This window comes from Meles meles, chromosome 3 (assembly GCF_922984935.1).
Source record: "Meles meles chromosome 3, mMelMel3.1 paternal haplotype, whole genome shotgun sequence".
Lineage (NCBI taxonomy): Eukaryota > Metazoa > Chordata > Mammalia > Carnivora > Mustelidae > Meles > Meles meles.
Window position 1 is genome coordinate 28,213,929 of NC_060068.1, and position 20,921 is coordinate 28,234,849.

Genomic DNA, 20,921 nt, shown 5'->3' on the forward strand with positions numbered 1-20,921 from the left:
AGCAATAAAAAAATAATTTTTCACAGCTTTGGAAGCTGGAAGTTTGAGACCTAGGTATCATCAGGGTCATTCTCTTCTGAGATTTCTCTCTTGGGTTGTCTTCTCCCTGTGTCTTCACATCATCCTTCCTCTCTGTATGTGTCTGCTATAGATTGGATCTTGGTGCACCCTACTCCAATATTCATATGCAGAATCCCAACCTTCAAGCAATGGTTTTGGGAGGTGGAGACTTTTAAAAGATACAGCCCTCATGAATGGCATTAGTGCCCTTATAACAGAGGTCCAGAGAGCTCCTCTGCCTCTTCCATGGTGTGAAGACATAGCAAGATCACTGTTTATGAACCTGGAGGAGAATTCTCACCAGACATCGAATCTTCTCATCTCTTGATCTTGTACTTCCAGGCTCCAGAACTGTGAGAAATAAATTTCTGTCTTTTATAAGCCACCACTTGTGTGTTATCTGGTTACAACCATTCAGACAGAGTAAGGCAGTTTCTATATCTCCACTCTCCTTCTCTTTTATCAGTCAGAATGGATTAGGGCCCACCCTAGTGACTTCATCCTAAAACTATATCTCCAAATACAGTAATATTCTGAGGTATTGGAGACCAGGACTTTAACATATGAATTTTGGCAGGATGCAATTCAACCTATAGCAAATGGTTCTACAGTAGTGAGTTAAGGTATTGAGAAAATCTTTTCAGCTATTGTTCCAGTAGGAAGTGGTTGGCACAGTGTCAGTACACAGTATATGCTCAATACCTGTAACCCATTACTTTTTTTTTTCTCTGCATCTTTCTCCTCTATACACATTATTTTCTCATTTCTTTTCTCCCAATTTTCATTTCATTTTTCAACTAATTATTTCCAAGTCTTGCTAATCTTCACCTGAACTTCTTTCTCAGCTGGATAAAGCAATATGGGTGCCAACAATCATGTCTTCAAGAGAGCACTGCAGTCATGGCTGTGGCAGCCAACTGATCACCATATTCTAGGGACAAGAGTATGGGGTTTGGGAGCAGATTCTCCATCTCAGGAGGGACCCCCCATGAGGTCAGGGGTCCCTGAAAGAACAGACTTGTCACCTTCCTCAAGATACCAAATAGGGAGAGGTAGTGAGATGGCAGAATAAGAGGACCCTGGGCTTGACTTGTCCCTCAAACACAGCTCAATAAATATAAAATCATTCTGAACATCCAAGAAATCAATCTGAGGACTAACAGAAGAAACTGCACAACTAGAGGGAGAGAAGAGTCCACATAATGAAAGGTAGGAGGTGCAGAGATACGATCACCTCCAAAAATGGGCAGAAGACATGAACAGTCACTTCCCCAATGAAGACATACAAATGGCTAACAGACACATGAAAAAATGTTCATCATCACTAGCCATCAGGGAGATTCAAATCAAAACCACATTGAGATACCAATTTACACCAGTTAGAATGGCCAAAATTATCAAGACAGGAAACAACGTGTGTTGGAGAGGATGTGGAGAAAGGGGAATCCTGTTACACTGTAGGTGGGAATACAACTTGGTGCAGCCACTTTGGAGATATTCCTCAAGAAATTAAAAATAGAGCTTCCCTATGACCCTGCAATTGCACTACTGGGTATTTACCCCAAAGATACAGATGTAGTTAAAAGAAGGGCCATCTGTACCCCAATGCTTATTGCAGCAATGGCCACAGTTGCCAAACGGTGGAAACAACCAAGATGTCCTTCAAAAGACGAATGGATAAAGAAGATATGGTTCATATATACAATGGAATATTATGCCTCCATCAGAAAAGATGAATACCTAACTTTTGTATCAACATGGACAGGACTGGAAGAGATTATGCTGAGTGAAATAAGTCTAGCAGAGAGAGTCAATTATTATATGGTTTCATTTATTTGTGGAGCATAAGGAATAACACGGAGGACATAGGGAGATGGAGAGGAGAAGGGAGTTGGGGGAAATTGGAGGGGGCGATGAACCACAAGAGACTGTGGACGCTGAGAAACAAATAGAGGGATTTGAAGGTGAGGTGGGTTGGGGCATGGGTGAGCCTGGTGGTGGGTATTAAGAGGGGCACCTGTTATGATGAGCACTGAGTGTTTTATGTAAGTGATGAATCACTAAATTCTATTCCTAAAACTAGTATTAGCCTGTATGTCAACTAACTGGAATTGAAATAGAAATAAAATTACAAAACAAAATAAAATAAAAGATACCAAACAGACTTAGAGTCAGGTAGAACTAGTGAACTGTAACTCATAGGGTTTCATTCCAAGTAAGGAAATATCAAATAGGCTTTGCATAAATAGTAGCAGACCCATTGCATATGTGTCATTCACTCAGCTTTAAGGAGGAGAAGCCAGTGATATTTGGGCTTCTCAGGTGCTGCCTGATGGGGAAAGAAAGAATTTTCCCCCAATAAAGCCTTGGCCACCTCTTAAGAAGAAACCACATGACAAGGAACTAATTTGGTCCAAAAGAAAATTCACACCTTTGGATTTGTACTGTTATTTCATTCAGATCCACTGCCTCAGCACTTTGTACAAGACACAGAAGGCAAAAGCAAACCAATTTAACTTCATAAAAATAATACATGAATATAAAATGCAAATATGCCATTTATCCCCTTAAAACACACAAAACCTTATCTATTAAAGAAATTTTAAAAATCAGTAGGTTAAACAAACAAAAAAAAATGAGTTACCTGTTTCAGTTCTAACTTGTTTCTTCCATCCTGCAAACAGAGACTAGATATTTTCCAGTGTAATGTGGCAGGCACTGTTCTAGGAGTTGGGAATAGAGTAGTGGAAAAATTCCCTGCCTTTATGGAACTTTCATTCTGGCTAAGAGTTTACATGGATGGTAAACAACTATAATATATAGTATGTAAGGTCAGAATACTCGGGGTGGGGATATTAAAATCTGTTGGGATGGGAGTGAGCAATTTCAATAGGGTGACTTTTAGTAAGTCTCCAGTGAGTAGGAGACTTTGGAGTAAACACCTGAGGAAAGGGAAAGAGGGACCCCCTGGATGTGTGGGGAAAGAACCAAGCAGGAAGAGGCAACAGTAAGTGCAAAGGCTTTGAGTGGAAGACTGGTGCTCAAAGAGGGTGAAAAGACCATCTGGGGCTGGAGTGTGGTGAGCAGGGAGGTGAGTGAGGTGGTGAACATCAGAAAAACAAGGAGGTTAAAAAAGAAGTAAGCAGCATGAGGAAGAAGAGCAGGTCTGGATCATACAAACTTTGGCACTAAGTGAGGTAATGCAGGATTCTGAACCCAGGAAGATGACATTTAACATGCTAACCCTGGCTACTAAGTTAGAGTAGCCCTAGGGAATCAAGACTGGTTAGGGCCACTGCAATTCTACAGGTGAGAAATGAGGCAGGCTTGCATCAGGGCTTTGGGGATGGTAAAATGATAATATTCTAGATATATTCTGGAAGGAGATTCAACAGGGTTTTTGCAGTGTAAGTGCCTGAAATTCAGCTTTTAGTTGCTGAGGCATACATTTTGAAGACATCTATCTTGAATAAACATATTGCCATCTGTATGATACAGCTACTGGTCAAACAACTAGATAAAGAACCAGGCTGTCCATCCCATCTATGAGTTAATTGGGCAACTGAGATAATTGGCCACTTGAGGGACCCTGTTTTTTCCCTTCCTATGCTCAAATTCCTGCTCTTATGTTTTTACATTTGTGGGTAAAGAGTAAACCCAAGAAGCCCTACCCTACCCTCAACCTCAATAAAAGCAGACCCCAGGACTTCACTCTCTTTCTGACACCTTGCTTGATGCCTCAATAGCTTGAACCCCCATATGGCACATTCCATATGCCTTCTAGGATCTGTAACAACTTTCTTTTTTCAAAGCTCCCCTGATTGTTGTTGCTGAGATGCTTCTTCCAATAATAATAAGAACCACAAGAGCCAGACCAGCCACAGTATTGGCTCTAGTTGGGGAAATGTCTGTGGGGACTTGCCGTAAGTACTGGGGACCCAGGTGAGTGCCTTAGGCATTCCAAGCCAATAACATCACTATCAATAGGCTGAGGCTGACACAGAACAAAGGTGTAAAGGGAAAAGGAAAATATAGGAGGATGACTTCTTTTTTTTTCCACATTCATTCCATGTATTATGTAAAATTAAGCTAAGAATTTACAATTCTACTCCAGAAACTTCTAGGTAGCCTTAATTATATATGAAACAACACAACAGTTACTGTACAGTCCCTCAAAAGTTAAATTTATATGAGATAGTTAATAGCTCAATTAAGAGTTGGGAGAGGAGAATAATATGCCAGCAGAACAGGAGGATCTTAGACTAGTTGCATCCTGAAAACACAACTAGGTAACTATCAAATCATCCTAAAACCCCATAAATCTACTTGAAGACTGACAGAACAAACTCCACAATTAAAGGGAGAGACGAGGCCACACCCGGGAAGGTAGGAAGTGTGGAAATGTGGTTTAGGGGAGAACTGATCCTAGATGCTGCTGAGGGGAGTGAGTCATGGTCATGGAGAAAGGTGATAGAGAAGAGAAAGAGAGAGGTGCACACAAGGGAATGAACAAGGATAATATTTCCCTAAATAGGCCCCCTAAACCTCCAGCAAGCCTCCACTTGCTCCTCTGAGTGTAGAGAACATCGTAACCCATGAGCAGCATGGTGTGGCTGTGGACAGCATCAGCTTTGTCTGTTTGGTGGACAAGACCTCACCATACCAGGTCTGTAAGTGTACTGTGGCTGCAGTCATTCCAGAGAAAGAGGCCACAGGCACCAGAGGCCATGTCAAGAAGATCTATGAGCTGGTGGCACTGGGTACAGGCAGCAGCAGCTGTGTTGCCTTGCTGGAATTCTCCAGTTGGCACCTCCACAACTGCCATGGGCTGGTTGTCACCTGCAAGGCCCTGCTCAGGTTCTTGTTCCATCAGCTCCTTTTGGCGACACAGGTGGCCCAAAAGGCAAGGAATGGTTGACACTGGTCCCCCAGCCTGAGACTGGCCCCCTCTTTGTTCTCAAGCCTCACATCTTCTTATAACTCTACATCAGCCAAGTTCATGCCATCTACTTCCCAGTACCTCTAAGGACAGCCTCCCGCTCTGCCCACTGTACTGCCTGTAGGTCAGTGGGCTTGGCTAGGGTAGAGCCTGGAGAACACTGTCCTGCTCCTGGAGAGAAGGTAGGCAAACAAGCCAGGGGTATATAGTTTGAAAACAAAAGCAGGCCAACACCAAGACATATTGCAATTAAATTTGCAAAATATACTAATACAAACTGAGGGTTTTGGAAGGGAGAGGTTGGGGGGATGAGTGAGCCTGATGGTGGGTATTATGGAAGGCATATATTGCATGGAGCACTGGCTGTGACGCATAAACAATGAATCTTGGAACACTGAAAAAATGAAATAAAATTAAAAATATCTTAAAAACAGTAAGACAAAAGAAGTTCTTAACTTATTAGGGAGGACTCAAAAGGCTAGCTGGAGATTTTTCAACAGATACTTGGTAAGTCAGAAGGGACTGGCATGATATATTCAAAGTGCTGAATGAATAAAATCTGCAGCCAGAAATTATCCAGGAAGGATATCATTCAGGATGTCCTCTCTCCAGGAAAGACATCACTCAGAATAAAAAGAGAGACAAGGAATTTATGGACAAACAAAAACTAAAGGAGTTCATGACTACTAAACAGCCCTTTAAGAAACATTAAAGGCTACTATTCCTTGAGTGGAAAGGAAAGACCAAAGGATCAGAGAAATCTCCAGAAACAATGATAAAACAAGTAATAAAATGGCAATAAATGTATATCTATCAATAATTACTTTGATTTAAATGGACCAAACACTCAAAATACACAGGGTGTCAGATGGATAAGAAAACAAGACAAAAACCAAAACAAACAAACAAAAAAAAAAACCAAGACCCAACTATAGAGCACCTATAAGATACTTATTTGAGATATGAAGATACCTGCACATTGAAAATGAGGAGATGCGAAATATTTATCACAAAAATGGATGTCAAAAGAAAGCTGGAATAGTAGCAATACTTATATCAGAAAAACTAGACTTTAAAACAGACTAACTAGAGACAAAGAAGGCTATGGTATCATAATAAAGGGGACAGTCCAACAAGATCCAACAACTGTAAATATTTATGCACACAACATGGGAGCAACCAAATATATAAAACACTTAATAACAAATATAAAGGAACCCATTGATAGTAATACAATAACAGTAGGGGACTTTAACACCTCACTTACATCAGTGGACAGATCACCTAAACAGAACATCAACAAGGAAACAACAGCTTTGAATGACACACTGGACTTGACAAATATACTCAGAATATTCCATCCTAAAACAGCACATTTCACATTCTTTTCAAGGTTACATGAGAAAATATCCAAAACAGATCACATATTAAGTTACAATTCAGGCCTCAACAAACACAAAAGGATTGAAATCATACCATGCATCTTTTCTGACCACAACATTATGAAACAAGAACCAACCACAAGAAAAATTTGGAAAGACCACAAATATATGGAGGTCAAATAACATGTGACTAAATTGGGTCAACCAGGAAATCAAACAACAAATAAAAAAATACATGGAAACATGAACATGAAAACACAAGGGCCCAAAACCTTTGTGGTCAAGCAAAAGCAATTCTCAGAGCAATACAGCCTTACTGAAGAAGAAAATCTCAAATAAACAACCTAAACTTGAACCTACAGGAGCTAAAAAGCCCAATGAAGCCAAAGCCAAGAGGATGAAAGAAATAATAAAGATTAAAGCAGAAATAAATGATATAGAAACTACAAAAACCCAGCAATTGCACTATTGGGTATTTACCCTAAAGATACAAACATAGTGATCCGAAGGGGCACGTGTACCCGAATGTTTATAGCAGCAATGTCTACAATAGCCAAACCATGGAAAGAACCTAGATGTCCATCAACAGATGAATGGATAAAGAAGATGTGGTACATATACACAATGGAATACTATGCAGCCATCAAAAGAAATGAAATCTTGCCATTTGTGATGACGTCGATGGAACTAGAGCGTATCATGCTTAGTGAAATAAGCCAGTCAGAGAAAGACAACTATCATATGATCTCCCTGATATGAGGACATGGAGATGCCACATGGGGGGTTAGGGGGATAGGAGAAGAATAAATGAAACAAGATGGGATTGGGAGGGAGACAAACCATAAATGACTCTTAATCTCACAAAACAAACTGGGGGTTGCTGGGGGGAGGTGGGATTGGGAGAGGGGGAGGGGGTTATGGACATTGGGTAGGGTATGTGCTATCGTGAGTGCTGTGAAGTGTGTAAACCTGGCGATTCACAGACCTGTACCCCTGGGGATAAAAATACATTATATGTTTATAAAAAAAAAAATTGGAAGGGGAGGCGAACCATAAGAGACTATGGACTCTGAAAAACAACCTGAGGGTTTTGAAGGGTCAGGGGTGGGAGTTTGGGGGAACAGGTGGTGGGTAATAGGGAGGGCACGTTTTGCATGGAGCACTGGGTGTTGTGCAAAAACAATGAATACTGTTAGGCTGAAAAAATAAATAAATTAAAAAAAAAGATCACTAATCTCTACCAAAAAAAAAAACAAAAACCAAAACAATAGAAGATATCAATGAGACCAGGAGTGTACCCAAATAAATAAAATGACATATGAGAGAACAGAAATAAAAACCAACACCACAGAAATACAATCATGAGAATATTATGAAAAACTATATGCCAACAAATTGTACCACCTCTAAGAAACTGATAAAGTCTTAGAAACGATCAAAACTGAAACAGAAAGTAATAGAAAACTTGAACAGATTGATAATCAGCAAAGAAATTGAATCAATACTTTAAAAAGGACTCCCAAAAGCAAAAATCCAAGGTGAGATGGCTACACAGACAAATTCTGCCAAACATTTAGGACAAATTAAAACCTATTCTTGTCAAACGATTAAAAAAAAAAGAAAGAAAGAAAAGGAAAACTTTCAAATTCATTCTATGAAGCCAGCATTACCCTGATACCAAAATCAGATAAAGACTCCACAAAAAAAGAGAACAAAGAGAACTACAGGCCAATATCCCTGATGACCATGGATGCAAAAATTCTCAATAAAATGCTAGCAAACCAAATCCAACAAGACATTAAAAAAAATTGTTCACTGTGATCAAGTAGGATTTATTCCTGGGCTGCAAGGGCAATTCAATATTCACAAATCAATGATATAACACATTCATTAAAGAAAGGATAAGAACCATATGATCACAATGAAGTATCACTTCACACCAGTCAGAAAGGCTAAAATTAACAACACAGGAAACAACAGATATTGGTGAGGATGCAGAGGAAGGGAATTCTCTTGCACTGTTGGTCGGAATGCAGAATGCTGCAGCCACTCTAGAAAACTGTATGGAGGTTCCTCAAAAGTTAAAAGAGAGCTACCCTATGATCTAGTAATTGCACTACTAAGTATTTACCCAAAGGATACAAAAATATAGATTCGAAGGGGTAATTTACCCTGATGTTCATAGCCATGTTATCTACAATAGCTAAACTATGGAAGGGCTGAAATGTCCTTCAACTGATGAATGGATAAAGAAGATGTGGTGTATATACGTGGCAGAATTAATATTACTTGTCCTCAAAAAGAATGAAATCTTTCCATTTGTAGTGATGTGGATGGAACTAGAGGGTATTATGCAAAGTGAAGTAACTCAGTCAGAGAAAGAACAATACCATATGATGTCACTCATATGTGGAATTTAAGAAATAATACACATAAACATATGGGAAATACGGTAAAAAGAGAGAGAGGGAAACAAACCATAAGAGACTCCTAAAGATAGAGAACAAACTGAGGGCTGTTGGAGGAAGGTGGGTGGGGGATGGGCTAGATGGGTAATGGGTATTTAGGAGGGCACTTAACGTGTTGAGTGCTGGGTGATATATGTAAGTGATGAATCACTGAATTCTACTCCTGAAACAATACTGCACTGTATGTTAACTAACTAGAATTTAAGTAAAAATCTGAAGAAAATAAAAGAGCTATATGATCATTTCAGTAGATGCAGAAAAAGCATTTGACAAAGTACAACATCCATTCAAAATAAAAACCCTCAACAAAGTAGGTTTAGAGGGAACAAACCTCAACATAATAAAACCTATATATGAAAATTTCACAGCTAATATCATCCTCAATGGAGAAAAGCTGAAAGCGTTTCCTCTATGGTTAGGAATAAGGATGTCTACTCTTAGTGCTGTTATTTGACATAGTAATAGAAGTCCTCACCAGAGCAATCAGACAACAAAAATAAATAAAAGGCACCCAAGTCAGCAAGGAAGATGTCAAACTTCCAATATTTGCAGATGAGATGATACTATATCTAGAAAACTGGAAAGAGTCCACCAAAACATTACTAGAACTGATAAACAAATTCAGTAAATTCAAAGGATAGAAAATTAACATAGAGAAATCTATTGCATTTCTGTATATCAATAATGTAGCAGCAGAAAAAGAAATTAAAGATTCAATCCCATTTACAATTACACCAAAACAATTAAGATACCTAGGAATAAAACTAACCAAAGAGGTAATAGACCTGTACTCTGAAAACTATAAACACTGTTGAAAGAAACTGAAGATGACATTAACAAATGGAATGACATTCCATGCTCAGGGATTGGAAGAGCAAATATTTTTAACCCACTGAGCCACCCAAGTGCCCTGAAGAGCAAATATTTTTAAAATGATTATACTACCCAAAGCAATCTACACATTTAATGTAGCCTTATCAAAATACCACCAGCATTTTTCATAGAACTAGAATAAATAACCCTAAAATTTGTGTGGAAACAGAAAAGAGTCTCAATAGCCAAAGCAATCTTGAAAAAGTAAAGTAAAGGTGGGAGCACCTGGGTGGCTCAGTGGGCTAAGCCTCTGCCTTCAACTCAGGTCATGATCCCAGGATCCTGGAATCAAGCCCCTCATCGGGCTCTTTGCTCAGTGGGGAGCCTGCTTCCTCCTCTCTCTCTCTCTGTCTGCCTCTCTGTCTACTTGTGATCTCTGTCTGTCAAATAAATAAATAAAAAATCTAAAAAAAGAAAAAAGAAGGGGTGCTTGGGTGGCTCAGTGGGTTAAAGCCTTTGCCTTCACCTCAGGTTGTGATCCCAGGGTCCTGGGATTGAGCCCTGCCTTGGGCTCTCTGCTCAGCAGGGAGCCTGTTTCCTCCTTTCTCTCTGCCTGCCTCTCTGTCTACTTGTGATCTCTGTCAAATAAATAAATAAATAAATAAAATCTTAAAAAAAGAAAAAGAAAAGTAAAGCTGGAATCACCACAATTCCAGACTTCAAAGCCTATTACAAAACTATGGTGATCAAAACAGAATGGTGCTGGTACACAAATAGACACATAGATCAATGGACCCGAATAGAAAACCCACAAATGAATCTATAACCAGTCAATTAATCTTTGACAAAGCAGGAAAAATAACCAATGGGAAGAAGACAGTTGTTTTTTCTCCCCCAACAAATTATGTTGGGAAACTGGACAGCAACATGCAAAAGAATGAAACTGGACCACTTTCTCACACCATATACAAAAACAAACACAAAATGGATGAAAAACCTACATGTGAGGCAGGAAACCATTCAAATCCTAGAGAAGAACACAGGCAAAAGCCTCACTGACATTGCCCATAGTACTTCTTTATGCAAAAGTGTCCTGATACGAGGGAAGGAAAAGCAAAAACAAACATTGAAACTCCATGAAAATAAGAAGCTTCCGCACAGAGAAGGAATCAAAAAACAAAACTAAAAACCAACTACAGAATGGGGTAAGGTATGTACATGTTATCTGGTAAAGGGTTAATAACTAAAATATATAAAGAAGTTATGAAACTTAGAGAGAGATAAGATGATGGAGGAGAACTGTGAGTCTGAGCTTTTCTCCTCCCTCAAACACAGCTAGATAAATATCAAATCATTCTGAACACCCAAGAAATTGACCAGAAGCCTTAGAGAACATAGGTGTATGTCTACAAACTGGAAAAATGACATGTGGAAGGTAGGAACTGCAGAGAGTTGATTTGTGGGAGAGATTCAGGGGTGCTTTCCAGGGGAGGGAATGACCAGACAGGAGGAGAGAGAGAGAGAAAGTGCTTAAAGAAAAAAAGTGAAAACATGTGCAGGGGAATGCACAAGAAAACAATTCCCTAAAACCACTGATGGGGAAAAAAGGTAAGGTTTGCAATCCCACCAAATTTCTATATATAGTTGAGTGCAGAGTCTGAATCTTTGGAGGTATGAGCACTACCAGGTTTGCTCCTGGGGAACTGAGTGGTTCTCCTGTGGAAGACCAGGGTGGAGCTCCAGTACTGGGCAGTCTGAGGCTATCCAGGGTCCTATGGGGAGTAGTTGTTTCCCTGCTTGGAGTGCATTTGGTAGAAGTGATAGGGCCTGTCTGTGGGCAAAGGACCCTGCGGGCTCATCAAGCTGCCCAGCTCATCAGTATAAGAACAGTGCTGCTGTCTGAGGGCAGCAGTCCCTGGTGCAGGCTGTGTCTTGTCGTTTACTGTAAACTGTGAACTGCTGCACAGACCTGCCACTGTCTTCAGGGACAAGGAGGCACTGGCCACAGTACAGGGGGAGCGTCCCCTAGAGGATCAGTGTCGGTCCATGCTGTGGGGGTCCCTGTAATGTGGGGTTTTCAAACACAGCTGTGGGTGAGATCAAACACAGAAGACCTGTGCCATTTCGTAGGCAGACAGTTTGGACCCAGGGTGAAGGTGGGGATCTGACAGAAATAAGGGACATAGGAGGGGTCATTGTCTGCACATACTGACGGCTTACTGAGGAGGGGTGGCCCTCAATTCCTGCTCCAGAGACAAGAGAAACGGGCAAAGCCATTGTCTCCTAGAGCCTCCTCACCTCAGTGAGCTAAACAGTGCCACCAAGTGGAGAACAGAGCAGCTACACCAAGCCCTGACCCCCTGCACCTTTCAGGCACATCTGTACTAAGGCAATTCCACCCCAGAATCAGAGGGACAGGCCCCTTCCCCACAGCCCCCAGAAGACAGGAACAGACTCCTCACCCACACCAAGTCTAATGATCAGAGAGTGCTACAAAGCTTCAGTTCTACAGGGAAACAGAATCTAAAGTCCACTGAGTTTTTAAAAATTTGGGTTTTTTTTTTGTTTTGTTTTGTTTTCTTTTATTTTTGGATACAGAAAGAACAGTTTTATTTTATTTCATATATTAGAAATTTTTTTTCTCTTTCTTTTCTACTTTTTTCTATCAAGAGTCTTTTTTTTAAAATTTCTTATTTTTTATAAACATATAATGTATTTTTAGCCCCGGGGTACAGGTCTGTGAATTGCCAGGTTTACACACTTCACAGCACTCACCACAGCACACACCCCACCCCAATGTCCATAACCCCACCATCCTCTCCCAACCCCCCTCCCCCTGGCAATCCTCAGTTTGTTTTGCAAGATTAAGAATCTCTTATGGTTTGTCTCCCTCCCGATCCCATCTTGTTTTATTTATTCTTTTCTTACCCCCCAAACCCCCCATAGTGCATCTCCACTTCCTCATATCAGGGAGATCATATGAAAGTTGTCTTTCTCAGTTTCACTTATTTCATTAAGCAAACTAGAGGGATGAAACCCTCTAGTTTCATCCACGTCGTCACAAACGGCAAGATTTCATTTCTTTTGATGGCTGCATAGTATTCCATTGTCTATATATACCACCTCTTCTTTATCCATTCATCTTTTGATGGACATCTAGGTTCTTTCCATAGTTTGGCTATGGTGGATGTTGCTGCTATAAACATTCGGGTGCACGTGCCCCTTGGGATCACTACATTTTTATCTTTAGGGTAAATACCCAGTAGTGCAATTGCTCAATTGTAAGGTAGCTCTATTTTCAACTTTCTGAGGAACCTCCATGCTGTTTTCCTGAGTGGTTGCACCAGCTTGCATTTCCACCAACAGTGTAGGAGGGTTCCCCTTTCTCCACATCCTCGCCAGCATCTGTCATTTCCTGACTTGTTCATTTTAGCCATTCTGACTGGTGTGAGGTGGTATCTCATTGTGGTTCTGATTTGTATTTCCCTGATGCCAAGTGATGTGAAGCATTTTTTCATGTGCCTGTTGGCATCTGGATGTCTTCTTTGCAGAAATGTCTGTTCATGTTCTCTGCCCATTTCTTGATTGGATTATTTGTTCTTTGAGTGTTGAGTTTGCTAAACTCTTTATAGATTTTGGATACTAGCCCTTTATCTGATATGTCATTTGCAAATATCTTCTCCCATTCTGTCAGTTGTCTTTTGGTTTTCTTAACTGTTTCCTTTGCTGTGCAAAAGCTTTGATCTTGATGAAGTCCCAGTAGTTCATTTTTGCTCTTGCTTCCCTTGCCTTAGGTGATGTTCCTAGGAAGAAGTTGCTGCCACTGAGGTTGAAGAGGTTGCTGCCTGTGTTCTCCTCAGGGATTTTGATGGATTCCTCTACACCTTAAAGAACTGGAGAATCAACAACAAATCAAATGAACTTCACATGCAAGAAGGGAACTAATCAAGATTAGAGCAGAGATCAATGAGGTAGATGCGCACATTTTATGAGGCCAGCATCACTTTGATCCCAAAACCAGACAAGGATCCCATTAAAAAAGAGAATTACAGGGGCACCTGGGAGGCTCAGTTGGTTAAGTGGCTGCCTTCAGCTCAGGTCATGATTCCAGGGTCCTGGGATCAAGCCCCACATAGGACTCCCTGCTCAGCAGAGAGCCTGCTTCTCACTCTTCCTCTGCCTGAGGCTCTGATTACTTGTGCTCTCTTTCTAAAAGAAAGAAAATAGAGAATTAAAGACCAATATCCTTGATGAACAAGATGCAAAAACTCTCACCAATATACCAGCCAATAGGATTCAACCAGTACATTAAAAGGAAGATTCACCACGACCAAGTGGGTTTTATTCCAGGGCTGCAAGTTTGGTTCAACATCCACAAATCAATCAATGTGATACAATACATCAATAAAAGAAAGAACAAGAACCATATGATACTCTCAATAGATGCTGAAAAAGCATTTGACAAAGTGCAGCATCCCTTCCAGATCAGAACTCTTCAAAGTGTAGGAATAAAAGACACATACCTCAATATTATCAAAGCCATCTATGAAAAACCCATCTCAAATATCATTCTTTTTTTTAATTTATTTATTTTTATTTGTTTATTCACAGCATAACAGTATTCATTGTTTTGGCATCACACCCAGTGCTCCATGCAGTACGTGCCCTCCCTATTACCCACCACCTCGTTCCTCAACCTCCCACAACCCCCGGCTGCCCCTTCATAACCCTCTGGTTGTTTTTCAGAGTCCATAGTCTCTCATGGTTCATCTCCCCTTCCAGTTTCCCTCAACTCCCTCTCCTCTCCATCTCCCCATGTCCTCCATGTTATTTGTTATGCTCCACAAATAAGTGAGACCATATGATACTTGACTCTCTCTGCTTGACTTATTTCGCTTAGCATAATTTCTTCCAGTCCCGTCCATGTTGCTACAAAAGTTGGGTATTCGTCTTTCTGATGGAGGCATAATACTCCATTGTGTATACGGACCACATCTTCCTTATCCATTAATCTGTTGAAGGGCATCTTGGTTCTTTCCACAGTTTGGCGACCGTAGCCATTGCTGCAATAAACATTGGGGTACAAATGGTCCTTCTTTTCACTACATCTGTATCTTTGGGGTAAATACCCAGCAGTGCAATTGCAGGGTATTAGGGAAGCTCTATTCTTAATTTCTTCAGGAATCTCCACACTGTTCTCCAAAGTGGCTGCACTAACTTGCATTCCCACCAACAGTGTAAGAGGGTTCCCCTTTCTCCACATCCTCTCCAGCACACGTTGTTTCCTGTCTTGCTAATTTTGGCCATTCTAACTGGTGTCAGGTGGTATCTCAATGTTGTTTTAATTTGAATCTCCCTGATGGCTAGTGATGATGAACATTTTTTCATGTGTCTGATAGCCATTTGTATGTCTTCGTTGGAGAAGTGTCTGTTCATATCTTCTGCCCATTTTTTGATATGATTATTTGTTTTGTGTGTGTTGAGTTTGAGAAGTTCTTTATAGATCCTGGATATCAACCTTTTGTCTGTACTGTCATTTACAAATATCTTCTCCCATTCCGTGGGTTGCCTCTTTGTTTTGTTGACTGTTTCCTTTGCTGTGCAGAAGCTTTTGATCTTGATGAAGTCCCAAAAGTTCATTTTTGCTTTTGTTTCCTTGGCCTTTGGAGACTTATCTTGAAAGAAGTTGCTGTAGCTGATATCGAAGAGGTTAATGCCTATGTTCTCCTCTAGGATTCTGATAGATTCCTGTCTCACGTTGAGGTCTTTTATCCATTTCGAGTTTATCTTTGTGAATGGTGTAAGAGATGGTCGAGTTTCATTCTTCTACATATCGCTGTCCAGTTTTCCCAGCACCATTTATTGAAGAGACTGTCTTTTTTCCATTGAATATTTTTTTCTGTTTTGTCGAAGATTATTTGACCATAGAGTTGAGGGTCCATATCTGGGCTCTCCACTCTGTTCCACTGGTCTATGTTTTTATGCCAGTACCACGCTGTCTTGGTGATCACAGCTTTGTAGTAAAGCTTGAAATCGGGTAACGTGATGCCGCCAGTTTTGTTTTTGTTTTTCAACATTTTCTTAGCAATTCGGGGTCTCTTCTGACTCTATACAAATTTTAGGATTATTTGCTCCAGCTCTTTGAAAAATATCGGTGGAATTTTGATCGGAATGGCATTAAAAGTATAGATTGCTCTCGGCAGTATAGACATTTTAACAATGTTTATTCTTCCAATCTAAGAGCATGGAACACTCTTCCATCTTTTTTTGTCTTCTTCAATTTCTTTCATGAGTGTTCTGTAGTTCCTCGAGTACAGGTCCTTTACGTCTTTGTTTAGGTTTATGCCCAGGTATCTTATGGTTCTTGGTGCTATAGTAAATGGAATTGATTCTCTAATTTCCTTTTCTGTATTTTCATTGTTAGTGTATAAGAAAGCCACTGATTTCTGTACATTGACTTTGTATCCTGCCACGTTACTGAATTGCTGTATGAGTTCTAGTAGTTTGGGGGTGGAGTCTTTGGGGTTTTCCATATAAAGAATCATGTCATCTGCGAAGAGAGAGAGTTTGACTTCTTCCTTGCCAATTTGGATACCTTTTATTTCTCTTTGTTGTCTGATTGGCGTTGCTAGAACTTCTAATACTATGTTGAATAAGAGTGGTGAGAGTGGGCATCCTTGTCGTGTTCCTGATCTCAACGGGAAGGATGCAAGTTTTTTCCCATTGAAGATGATATTTGCTGTGGGTCTTTCATAGATAGATTTTATGAAGTTCAGGAATGTTCCCTCTCTCCGTATACTTTAAAGCCTTTTCATCAGGAACAGATGCTGGATTTTGTCAAATGCTTTTTCTGCCTCAATTGAGAGGACCCTGTGGTTCTTCTCTCTTCTCTTATTGATGTGTTCTATCACACTGATTGATTTGCGAATGTTGAACCAACCTTGCAACCCAGGGATGAATCCCACCTGGTCATGGTGGATAATCTTTTGAATGTGCTGCTGGATCCTGTTTGCTAGGATCTTGTGGAGAATCTTTGCATCCATCTTCATCAGTGATATTGGTCTGAAATTCTCCTTTTGGTCGGGTCTTTGCCTGGTTTGGGGATCAGGGTAATGCTGGCTTCATAAAAAGAGTCTGGAAGTTGTCCTTCTGCTTCAATTTTTTGGAACAGCTTCAGGAGAATTGGTGTTATTTCTTCTTTGAAAGTTTGGTAGAATTCCCCAGGAAATCCGTTAGGTACTGGGCTCTTGTTTTTTGGGGGGTTTTTGATCACTGCTTCAATCTCGTTACTAGATATAGGCCTATTCAGTTTGTCAATTTCTTCCTGGTTCCATTTTGGCAGTTTGTAGTTTTCCAGAAATGCATCCATTTCATCTAGGTTGCTTAGCTTATTGGCATATAACTGTTGGTAATAATTTCTGATGATTGTTTCTATTTCCTTGCTGTTAGTTGTGATCTCTCCCTTTTCATTCATTATTTTATTAATTTGGGCTTTCTCTCTTTTCTTTTGGATTAGTGTGGCCAATGGTTTATCAATCTTATTGATTCTTTCAAAAAACCAGCTTCTAGTTTCATTGATACGTTCTACTGTATCTCTCGTTTCTACCTCATTGATCTCTGCTCTAATCTTGATTATTTTCCTTCCTGCATGTGAAGTTCGTTTGATTTGTTGTTGATTCTCCAGTTCTTTAAGGTGTAGAGACAGCTGGTGTATTCTGGATTTTTCAATATTTTATTATATTTTTTTTTTATTTGTGTATTTACAGCATAACAGTGTTCATTGTTTTGGCATCACACCCAGTGCTCCATGCAGAACGTGCCCTCCCTATTACCCACCACCCGGTTCCTCAACCTCCCACACCCCCCGCCCCGAAAAAACCCTCTGGTTGTTTTTCAGAGTACATAGACTCTCATGGCTCATCTCCCCTTCCAGTTTCCCTCACTCCCTCTCCTCTCCCACATACAGAGTCACAAAGCAGGACTCAACCGATACCAAAAGACTGACATTATACCCTGCATATTCTCAGATCACAATGCTTTGAAACTGGAACTCAATCACAAGGAAAAGCTCAGAAGGAACTCAAACAGCTGGAAGCTAAAGACCACCTTGCTTAAGAATGCTTGGATCAACCAGGGGATCAAAGATGAACTTAAACAATTCATGGAAACCAATGAGAATGAAGACACTTCAGTCCAAAACCTATGGGGTACAGCAAAGGCGGTTCTAGTGGGGAAATAGATAGCCATCCAAGCCACCCTCAAAAAAAAAAAATGGAAAAACCCAGAATACACCAGCTGTCTCTACACCTTAAAGAACTGGAGAATCAACAACAAATCAAATGAACTTCACATGCAAGAAGGGAACTAATCAAGATTAGAGCAGAGATCAATGAGGTAGAAACGAGAGATACAGTAGAACGTATCAATGAAACTAGAAGCTGGTTTTTTGAAAGAATTAATAAGATCGATAAACCATTGGCCACACTAATCCAAAAGAAAAGAGAGAAAGCCCAAATTAATAAAATAATGAATGAAAAGGGAGAGATCACAACTAACAGCAAGGAAATAGAAACAATCATCAGAAATTATTACCAACAGTTATATGCCAATAAGCTAAGCAACCTAGATGAAATGGATGCATTCCTGGAAAACTACAAACTGCCAAAATGGAACCAGGAAGAAATTGACAAACTGAATAGGCCTATATCTAGTAACGAGATTGAAGCAGTGATCAAAAACCTCCCAAAAAACAAGAGCCCAGGACCTGACGGATTCCCTGGGGAATTCTACCAAACTTTCAAAGAAGAAATAACACCAATTCTCCTGAAGCTGTTCCAAAAAATTGAAGCAGAAGGAAAACTTCCAGACTCTTTTTATGAAGCCAGCATTACCCTGATCCCCAAACCAGGCAAAGACCCGACCAAAAAGGAGAATTTCAGACCAATATCACTGATGAAGATGGATGCAAAGATTCTCCACAAGATCCTAGCAAACAGGATCCAGCAGCACATTAAAAAGATTATCCACCATGACCAGGTGGGATTCATCCCTGGGTTGCAAGGTTGGTTCAACATTCGCAAATCAATCAATGTGATAGAACAAATCAATAAGAGAAGAGAGAAGAACCACATGGTCCTCTCAATTGATGCAGAAAAAGCATTTGACAAAATCCAGCATCCTTTCCTGATGAAAACGCTTCAAAGTATAGGGATGGAGGGAACATTCTTGAACTTCATAAAATCTATGTATAAAAGACCCACAGCAAATATCATCCTCAGTGGGGAAAAGCTTGCAGCCTTCCCGTTGTGGTCAGGAACACGACCAGGATGCCCACTCTCACCACTCTTGTTCAACATAGTATTAGAAATTCTAGCAATGGCAATCAGACAACAAAGAGAAATAAAAGGTATCCAAATTGGCAAGGAAGAAGTCAAACTCTCTCTCTTTGCAGATGACATGATTATTTATAAGGAAAACCCCGAAGACTCCACCCCCAAACTACTAGAACTCATACAGCAATTCAGTAACGTAGTAGGATACAAAGTCAATGTACAGAAATCAGTGGTTTTCTTATACACTAACAATGAAAATACAGAAAGGGAAATTAGAGAATCGATTCCATTTACTATAGCACCAAGAACCATAAGATACCTGGGAATAAACCTAACCAAAGTGGTAAAGGACCTATACTCGAGGAACTACAGAATACTCATGAAAGAAATTGAAGAAGACACAAAAAGATGGAAGACTGTTCCATGCTCTTGGATCGGAAGAATAAACATTGTTAAAATGTCTATACTGCCTAGAACAATCTATACATTTAATGCCATTCCGGTCAATATTCCACTGGTATTTTTCAAAGAGCTGGAGCAAATAATCCTAAAATTTGCATGATTTTTCAGTTTTTTTTTATGGAGGCTTGGATGGCTAGGTATTTCCCCCTTAGAACCGCCTTTGCACTATCCCATAGGTTTTGGACTGAAGTGTCTTCATTCTCATTGGTTTCCATGAATTGTTTAAGTTCATCTTTGATCTCCAGGTTGATCCAAGCATTCTTAAGCAAGGTGGTTTTAGCTTCAAGGTGCTTGAGTTCCTTCTGAAGTTTTCCTTGTGATTGAGTTCCAGTTTCAAAGCATTGTGATCTGACAATATGCAGGGAATAACATCAGTCTTTTGGTATTGGTTGAGTCCTGCTTTGTGACCCAGTATGTGGTCTATTCTGGAGAAGGTTCCATGTGCACTTGAGAAGAATGAGTATTCTGTTGTTTTAGGGTGGAATGTTCTGTATATGTCTATGAGGTCCATCTGGTGAATGTTTCATTCAATGCTCTCATTTCTTTATTAATTTTCTGCTTCGATGATCTGTCTAATTCTGAGAGAGGCATATGAAGATCTCCTACTATTTTGTATTCATATCAATATGACTCTTTATCTTGATTAATAGTTTTCTTATGTAATTGGGTGCTCCCATATTGGGGGCATAGATATTCACAATTGTTAGATCATCTTGACAAATAGTCCCTTTAAGAATTATGTAGTATCCTTGTTCAACATAGTATTAGAAGTTCTAGCAACGGCAATCAGACAACAAAGAGAAATAAAAGGTATCCAAATTGGCAAGGAAGAAGTCAAACTCTCTCTCTTCGCAGATGACATGATTCTTTATATGGAAAACCCCAAAGACTCCACCCCCAAACTACTAGAACTCATACAGCAATTCAGTAACGTGGCAGGATACAAAGTCAATGTACAGAAATCAGTGGCTTTCTTATACACCAACAATGAAAATACAGAAAGGGAAATTAGAGAATCGATTCCATTTACTATAGCACCAAGAACCATAAGATACCTGGGCATAAACCCAACCAAAGAAGTAAAGGACCTGTACTCGAGGAACTACAGAACACTCATGAAAGAAATTGAAGAAGACACAAAAAGATGGAAGACTGTTCCATGCTCTTGGATTGGAAGAATAAACATTGTTAAAATGTCTATACTGCCGAGAGCAATCTATACTTTTAATGCCATTCCGATCAAAATTCCACCGATATTTTTCAAAGAGCTGGAGCAAATAATCCTAAAATTTGTATGGAGTCAGAAGAGACCCCGAATTGCTAAGGAAATGTTGAAAAACAAAAACAAAACTGGTGGCATCACGTTACCCGATTTCAAGCTTTACTACAAAGCTGTGATCATCAAGACAGCGTGGTACTGGCATAAAAACAGACACATAGACCAGTGGAACAGAGTGGAGAGCCC

The 20,921-nt window shown here is 40.0% G+C and overlaps 1 protein-coding gene across 1 annotated transcript in view; it reads left to right on the forward strand.

The window, feature by feature from the left end:
* LOC123939184 (protein RoBo-1-like) overlaps nt 1-4,978 on the forward strand; it is a 28,840-nt gene extending 23,862 nt beyond the window's left edge. Inside the window, exon 6 of the mRNA XM_046001124.1 lies at nt 4,641-4,978. Coding sequence (XP_045857080.1) covers nt 4,641-4,978 — 338 coding nt within the window. The remainder of the gene's footprint in view (nt 1-4,640) is intronic.
* The last annotated feature ends 15,943 nt before the right edge of the window (nt 4,979-20,921 follow it).